General features: G+C 36.6%; 1 protein-coding gene across 1 annotated transcript; it reads left to right on the top strand.

Annotated features, from left to right (window-relative positions):
• The first annotated feature begins 1,779 nt into the window (after positions 1 to 1,779).
• Positions 1,780 to 7,987, top strand: LOC105178147 (2-oxoglutarate (2OG) and Fe(II)-dependent oxygenase superfamily protein). The gene is made up of 6 exons (XM_088885090.1): positions 1,780 to 2,161; positions 2,707 to 3,291; positions 6,167 to 6,252; positions 6,372 to 6,682; positions 6,767 to 6,838; positions 6,918 to 7,987. Exons 1-6 carry the CDS (start codon positions 1,990 to 1,992, stop codon positions 7,201 to 7,203), a joined length of 1,512 nt encoding a protein of 503 aa, XP_088741216.1. The 5' UTR covers positions 1,780 to 1,989; the 3' UTR covers positions 7,204 to 7,987.
• The last annotated feature ends 866 nt before the right edge of the window (positions 7,988 to 8,853 follow it).

Genomic DNA, 8,853 nt, shown 5'->3' with positions numbered 1-8,853 from the left:
TATTTTCAACTTTTGACTAATCGGAAGACAGCAAAAAACACCATCTTAATTTTCTGTCTGCATCTTCACAGGAAATGCACTTCAATGTGTTCTAATTTATTTATTTTTATTTTATATTAATATAAAATACAAAATTAAATATATCAAAAAATTTTAAAAAGAGTTATGTTCATCTGTCTTTCTCTATCTTTTGAAAACTAAGAAAAACAATGTAAAAGTAGAACCAAAAAAGTCAAAGCCTCTTGTAAAGCCAAGAGTATATAGAATTCTATGAGAGTTTAATGAAGCAAAAAAATACCTAAAAGAGGTGAGGTAACCATACAAAATTGTGCAAATGAAGCGCCCGAGTTTGATGGCGTGCCCAATAAATTTATAATGCACGTATGAATGAATTACAACCGACACTTCTTAAATATAATTATATTAAATTAATATTCAACTATGAATTATTATATTTGTACGTCATGTTAGACGATTTTGGTGCTCGAAAAATACTTACATCAATCAAAAATTGCATTTAAATTCCATGCTTACTCCTGTTGATATTTCGTATTTCAAACTTCTTAAAACATGAGAAGATTGTCTGTGCAAACTCTGTTATGGCGCCACAAACTATTAGAAATTTGAGGAGGTTGTCCTTATTTATTGGATTACATTAGTCCCTGAACAATGTAAGCCCATAAAAAGCAAGTTTCTGTCCTAACTAAGCACAACTAGCAAGAAACCAGCACCACAACCAAGTCCCTAAGCAGCAAGATTCATTAAAAAGATCAACTATGTTCAATTATTTATTTTAAACAAAATCAAATTTTAGGATTATTTCTTATCATAAAAAAATAATTATCTTATCACTAATAATTTATTTTCATTTTAGTCATATACTTTTTAGTCACTAAACCTATATCAATCTCTTGGTATTGCAAAAATGCATTTCAAAGGGCCCTAAAATATAATAGGAGCCTTCTAACGCTAATGTTAGTCACTCTTTTGTAACTAACGCAGGTTTTACATAGAGACTCCAAAAACCTTGTTTGAAACAGGTTTGGACCAAAATGCTCTGAGTTTAGCAGTATAAAAATGGTTTTTGGAATATTGCCATGTTAGCACCCCAGTGGATATGGAATATTGCCATGTTAGCTTTTCTGAATCACTAGAACTGCTCCAAATTGTTGGGGTCTTTTTGGTACATTTTAGAGTTTAAGGACCACTTTGTGACATGAGTGATGATTCCGAATGGCGAATTTACCATATATTTATCATATGATTGATTTAATCTTTAATAAATCTATTTAAATTTTGAGTTAAATGCAATTTACCCCATATGATATGGGAAAGTTGCAGAAAAATTCTATGGAAAAAACAAATTACCTCATTGTGTTTTGAAAAATGAAACAAATTATTCCCTATCAACGATTTAGATAAGAAATTTTTTATTGTATTTTTCAAAACACATCAAATATTTTGCTAATTTGTTTTTACAAAGAGTTTTTTTGCTCCTTTTTCATATCACAAAAGGGGTAAATTGCACTTTGTCCTTTAAATTTCCACGTGGAATCATTGTTGTTACATCTTATGACTTGCTATTTCTTTTTATGCATTTAAATTATTTATCCGTAATAAATATGGAACGTATATCTATATCAATTATTAATTTATATATATTTGAAAAAATAATTAATTATGTAATTTATTAGTTTGAAGTGAATGAAGTGAGGTATGCAAGAATTTTGGTCTAATTCGAGTGCTTTAATGCTTTGTTCTGAGTTTCGTGGGCGTGCGCGTGGAATTGGGTCTCACTCTGGACGACTCCCAAACCTCTTGAAGGTGTACATAAATCAAACACAATTCACAACTCGCCTTCCGTAGCTCTCAAGTCTCGCACTCGCTCTCGCACGCCACTTCTTCTTGTTATTCCTTCTCACTCATCTCTCTCTCTCTCTCTCTCTCTCTCTCTCTCTCTCTCTCTTTCTTCGGGCGAAATTCTCAGCCATGACTGACCCTGCAAAAGCTCAAGACGGGGATCCCTTCCTCCTTAATTACGACGCGGCTGAAGTCCGGATCGCCGCCGAGTTTTTGTCCAATTGGCTGCCTTTTCTATCCCGGGGCCTCTGCAAATCATGCACCCAGACTCTCTCCGATGGCATCCGATCCCTCCACACAGGTGGGAAACTGTGCCCTCACTTTCTGCGTGTTATCAGCGTATATATGTATGGAATTCGTGGACTATAGAAATTTATGTTACTCTCTCTATGCTAGTTACATAACGGGTCGCATGGAAGTTTAGACCATGATCTTTGCTGCTTTCTTTTTTCAATTAATTTTTTCACTATTGTTTTTCTTAATGAATTTTCGCTGAAGAAACAGAATTTACTTCACATAGATTTTGACCTTTTGAGTAATATATTTAAGAAGTGGAACTAGGATTCTTTTAGGCGAAGAGGATTTCCAAGGCATGGTTTCTAATTAATGGTATCTTATCTTATCTCGCCAATTTTTTTCTGGAATTTAAACTTGGAGCACTTTCCTTGTGAAGGTTACTTCTTTTTCTACCAGAAGTATCCTAATTTAGATTCTTCTATGTTTTTCCTTAACTTTTCCTTATTATGTTTAGGCGGAAAAATATGAAATTTAGGTAATGCACTATTTCAGTAAGTGCTGCTGCCTTTGGATTACTTCTTAATTAAGATGTCGAAATCTTGAATGCAGAAGAGAATTTTGCTGCTTCTACTCCAAGTATTACAGATGGGCACCGATGTAAGGAAGATCAGAGTAATTGCAGTGCTCATTCCACTGGGAGTACAAAAGACAGTGTAGATCATAATGATGACACAGATTCACATTCATTAGGAAGTTGGAAGGACGAGGCCGATGGGTTCTCAGAACATACTGCTGAACCATCGTCAGCAAATGAAACATTTAACTCCTCAGCACCACTTGCAAGCCCAACTGTGAAAAAGTCTTGGGCTGATATGGCTCTGGAGGATGATCTTGCAGCAGAAGAGAATGAAGTGGGTAGTTTTATCAACATGAATGATTCTTCTGTGGAGCGAACATCAGTTGATGAACTTAAGCCGAAAGTGGCTTTGTCGAGAGACCAGAGAGAGTATATTCGATTTAGTAGTGTTCAGAGGAAGAAGGATTTCATATGTTTGGAAAGAGTTAATGGAAAATTTGTCAACATACTGGATGGGCTGGAGTTACATAAAGGTGTCTTCAGTGCTGCAGAACAGAAGAGGATTGTTAGTTATGTCGAACAGCTCGAGGAGATGGGAAGGAATGGACAGCTGAAAGGTGAATTTATTGGCATGAGTTAACTGACAGAAGGCAATTTTTTGGTTCACGTCTCTAAAGCCCTTAGACTTGATGATGATGCCGTTTCCGAAACTGGCAAATTTCTTACTCAAAGTATTTCCATACTTACACGGATAATTTGATTCCACTAATTTCCTATGTTACTTCTAAGGGACAAAACATTTAAATACACCCTAGGCTTTCACTTATCCATTATCTTCAACTAAAACCACGTGGCAATGCAAAATGAAACATTCAATTTAACTGAGGTCATGGACACGTCTATTTTATGATTTTACTCGACTAAACAAAAGACAAGTATTGGAGAAAACCTTTCTATTATAGCCTTGGTGGGGTAGGCAAAAATAAGAAGGAGAAACCCATTTCACTCATTCCACTTATATTGCTTTCCTGGGAATGGTCTCTCTGCACCAATGGGTCTGTGGTGTCGCCCCTCCTTCATAACCCACTGTTTCGTTTGGGAACTATTGAATTGGTTGCCAAGATTCGAGGCTTGCCACTCTGATTGAGTTTGAGTTAACTTATAAATGTAATGATAACCTGCTTTGGAAATTACCGAATAGTTCACCTGTGCTAATGCTCTTAGGCCTTTTAGGACAGTTTTGGAAACCTTGACAGTGATCCTTGTTACACAAAACTCAGTGGGGAGTTTTCTCTGTTGATTAATGTGTATGGTGTCTTATTTCCTATTCCGCTGGATGTTAGCAATAATTGCCTTTTCTCTTCTGATATTGTTCATTATCTAAAGAAATGTTCATAGCTTGTGGATCGATGCTTTGGGGGCTATTCTAGAGAGTTAAACTTGAGCTATTTGTCTTCTGTATGATGTTAGGAATCAATTCTGTAGCTGTTTCTGTGTTTGGATGCAGACATTTTCTGTACACTGACGACTCTCAATAATGGGTCACAGTTGTTAAAGGCTTGCTTAGGTGTGAGGCGCTGCAAAGTGAAAAATGAGGCTGGGTGCAGGCCTTCAATGAGGCTTGTGCCTGTGGTCTTTTTTGAGGGCACTGGACAAACTATAGTTAAACAAATCTAGATTGTTTCTTAAGTTAGCCTAACCCAGAATAGGTGTTCTCTGACTTTTTACCCTCTTCTGTCTTTATCTCTCTCCTCTTCTTTTGGTTGTTTCTTTCTTCACTCTTCCAGTTCTTTTAATTCTTCTTTCTACTTCTCTTCCCTCTTCTCCACTCACCTTTCTGCAAAACACTACATACTTTCTCTTTGGCATTCATACTCCTAATTTCATTTGGCATTTATTTATACAACCGGAAAATTGTTGGTTTGTGCTTAAATTTGTAGTAATTCATGAGGTTAGTACTGAATTGGAGACTTTCAGTATATATGCTGAAATCATTGAAATTGCTGAGATTAATTGTATTGGTTTGAGAATTCATTAGAATATACTGTTAAGTACGATTGAAAACCGTTATCTCTATAACCAAGTTGTTGGAAATGATGAAACTTTCTGTAGATTTTCCCACATCTAGCGAAATGATTCGCAATAGGTTACTATCTGCTAACAGTCAATAGTTTTCATGTACTTAACATAAATTTGCTTTGACTTTTCTGTATGGTTGCTGAATTTCAAGAATTTACTTGAAAAAAATACCTTTCACCCTAGAAATGTGAACCTACCTTTAGTATAAGAGACTCTGCGATCTTGGATTTTCTCCATCTTGTGACGGTTATGGTATTATTTTCGTGCTAAATGAATGAAACCTTTATGAAATCTGTGGTATGAATTTGTGCAGAGCACTTGAATAGGAACTTTGAAACGGCAATGATATAATCCATGCTTTTCTGTCTAGAATGAGATAGCAGTCTGTCTGTTGCTATTGTTGTGTTACCAAAAAATGACACCAATACAAGACTGTTCTTACCATTTTGATATTTCTATTTGCTATGAAGCAAAACTTAATCTGTTTGTGGCTTCTGCAAACTTTTCTCAGTTAAAACTGGTGGCTTTTATGGATGAGCAGACTTTAATGGTTTCTTGCAAATTGAGGGACATTGATAACTTGTTTCACTGTGAGAAAACATTTACTGTGTGCCTTTTCATCTTTAATGCCTCAAATTGAGTTTCCAATTCGAAAAGCTAAAGCATATTGTGGATTTCCTTGTATAAGTTATGAACATAAAGGTTCCGGGAACATGTTTACCTCTTACTCTTGTTTTCTTGAAGTGCTTTAAGTGATGTAGTTTTGGGACCTTTTTGTTGCGTGACAGGTTTTTCCTTGAATTATCATGTAACTGAAGAGGAAGTAATTGGGAACAGAAGAGAGTACAAAAATTTCACCTAGGGAATTAATAACTTTTTGTCCCCATTTGGGTTGGTAAATCTGCACAAAATTTGAAGTTTGCAGGATTCTCTTTGATTTGAAATGTCTGAGATCCAGATCCGAAATGATTTAGCTTACTACTGTGTAACTTTGCCATATATTGCTAAAATACCATATCTCTTCTTTCAGTTCAATCTTCCAGTTTTGCTTCTAATCACCCCAGCCCGTCCTCCTGACCAGGGAAAAGGAAAAGTGCCAGCCTTCTGGAGTTGAAGTTGATATGAATTTATGCCACTTTCTGGTCCCACATTTTGATATTTCTTTCCTGTTTTGAATAAATTGAATATTTTCTCTTCTTTGTGCTCTCAAGTTGCCTAGTGGACATCTCTCAAGTTGTGGCATCTGTATTGCAATTGCATACGTCAATTTACCTTTTGTGACTTCCTGGACTTTCATTGAATTTATGTTCCATTATAAAGGTTACAGGTCTAATGGTTAGAGTAATTTTCTTTAAATCTTATTTACCAAACTGTTCCAGTTAATATGCTTGTTTCTTGAAAATTTTATTTCAGAGCGTACTTTCTCTGCACCTCAAAAATGGATGAGAGGAAAGGGACGTGTAACTCTGCAATTTGGTTGCTGTTACAATTATGCCGTAGTAAGTTCCCTTGGGATGTTGCTTCTGATTTGAAAATTCCATACAGTTTCAGCAGATAGCTACCATATTATGGAAGTTTAGATTTAAAAAGCCTCAAATGAACTTTTTCTGGGTGGCAGGATAAAAATGGTAATCCACCAGGCATCCTCAAGAATGAAACTGTTGATCCTTTGCCTCATCTGTTCAAGGTTATGATCAAAAGGCTTGTCAGGTGGCATGTTCTGCCGCCATCTTGTGTCCCTGACAGCTGTATTGTGAACATCTATGAAGAGGGGGACTGTATACCACCTCACATCGATAATCATGATTTCGTTAGACCATTTTCTACTGTTTCATTTCTAAGTGAGTGCGAGATTCTTTTCGGTTCAAACTTGAAAATAGTAGGTGCTGGTGAGTTTGCTGGTTCTTATGCAATTCCCCTGCCTGTCGGGTAAGTAACTTGTTGCGCAAAAAAACTTCCGTATACAGATTTTCTTTCATTTAAGCGATCCACCTGTTTGTTAATTTCAACCAGATCCGTTCTTGTTATAAATGGAAATGGAGCTGATGTGGCTAAACACTGCGTGCCAGCAGTCCCTGCGAAAAGGTACTATTGGAACTAAGGTGGATTTCTTCTTTCATCATGGTTTCACTAAGTATTCTGATTCGTAGTTATTTGTTGCCAGGATATCAATAACCTTTAGGAGAATGGACGAATCCAAACGACCATCTGGATATGCCCCTGAACCTGATCTGGAAGGGCTGCAGCCATTGTTGGTTGAAGCGGACAGATCGAGGAAGTATTATGCTTCAAGACCAAGACGTTCTTCAGGAAAGCCAGCTGTTGGAAGAGGGGATAGGATGGACCATGGGAGAAGATTGATCGTAGATAATACAGATGCCCGTTATTCAGGCCGAATCCGACAAGGTCATGGAAATCGGAGAAGGTTCCGTGCTAACTCAGAAAATTGATGTCATAGAGAGATGAGATGGCTGTTACATGTGTGGACTCCTGCCAATTGTAGTGAAGAGTTGCTGTTCGGTGCAGAATTGTGCTGAACCTAACTGGTTTTTCTCACCAGGTATTATCTATCTTATCAGTGCAGGAGTCGTCAATCTGGATAATGCAGTATGTGTGCTTGCGTATGGGTATAGCAACTGTTCTTTTGATCCATGTTTGTACTTTAAAATTCCAAGTTGGTTTGAGGTTGGAAAACATCGGGGTGGAGCTCATGGGAAAGTGGTGTTTTTTGGTGCGGTTGCCATGCTTCCATGTCAAACAGACAGTTAAATTATTTCATGTCCATGGAACAGATAAAGCCTTCGTCTGATATGACGTTCCAAGTTTTGGCAGCAGGCGCAAATGAATTGTTGAATCTGAACCAATCAAGCTTCATATTGATGCTCATTCTAAGCTCGCGGAAAAAGATTACACCAAACCAGACTGGATTAAGTTTGAGTTGGGTTTAGAATTCTGATGAGTCAAAAGAAAAAAAAAAGGTCCAATTATTCTTTTTTGGTTGGGTGTAGTCACAAATTGTTCTCACTATTCTTCAGTGAGGACTGACTTTTGTATCATGTTTCAGTTCATGTGTTTCTGGCTTTCTGCTGGTAGTTTGAGATAAATTTGTGTCCCCGTAGATGTGTTCAAGTTCATATCAAATGATGCAACTATGGAAGTAAAAAAATCTGCTACATAATTTCAGTTTTGTGAAGCAGTGGTGGATCATATCGATGCAAGAGTTATTTTAGTACAGATTTCAAGGTACACATTATGCTGGGTCGGTCTAAGATCAGTGCAGACCAACTTGTAAAAGCTCGGCCTAAGACCATCCCACTACTGGTCATGGCCGGTTTTGGGGTGGTCCTAGGCTTTTAACTGGGCTTCCATTAGGTTCATTTTAAATTCAGGTCCAAACTCATGAACCTGCCTAGTTGAGGCCTAGACGTGCTTGTTAATTTTTATTTTATGATATTGAGTTTTTTTATAAATAATTATTTAAATTTATTAAAATAAATAAATAATAAATTAAATCACACGAAAAAATGTATACTTAATAAAAAATGCAAAACAGAGCGTGACTCAGGCCTAGGCCAGGATCAGGTAGTCCTAGGCCATTGGGATGGACTGGTTTTAGGTATTGATTTTAGGGATTAGTATAGGATCGGCTCGATTCTAAATGGGCCTAGGTTAAATCAATTTATTTTCTTATTAGTTCAATTCAATTTTGGGCTGGATTAACCTAACCTGACTCACTGTACATTTTGAGTCGATTCACTTAGGCATTTTTTCTTCTTTTTTGATTTGAGTTCCAAAATAAGCTGCTTTCATTCTCTATATCTGCTGATTCTATGACTTTCTTCTTGATTTGATTTCTACACTTCACTTATTCACTTGATGCTCCATTAAAGGTTTAATGAATGAAAGAATAGGAAAATGAAAAATCAACAAGAATTATGTTTTGAATAAATGAGAAGCATATTTCTTAAGGTTAGGTCTAATTCTAAAAATGACCCTTGTGCTAATATTGCAACATCCAAACCCTCACTTGATGAAACTCACACACAATTTCTGAGTGCCCCCAGAATTCCTCCTCTTTTGCTCCATTAAATTGCAAGTTG

Source organism: Sesamum indicum, linkage group LG9, assembly GCF_026168435.1.
Source record: "Sesamum indicum cultivar Baizhima isolate 11 linkage group LG9, ASM2616843v1, whole genome shotgun sequence".
In the NCBI taxonomy this organism is placed as follows: Eukaryota; Viridiplantae; Streptophyta; class Magnoliopsida; order Lamiales; family Pedaliaceae; genus Sesamum; species Sesamum indicum.
The sequence above is the reverse complement of the archived record's forward strand: the minus strand, read 5'-3'. Positions and strand labels throughout refer to the sequence as shown.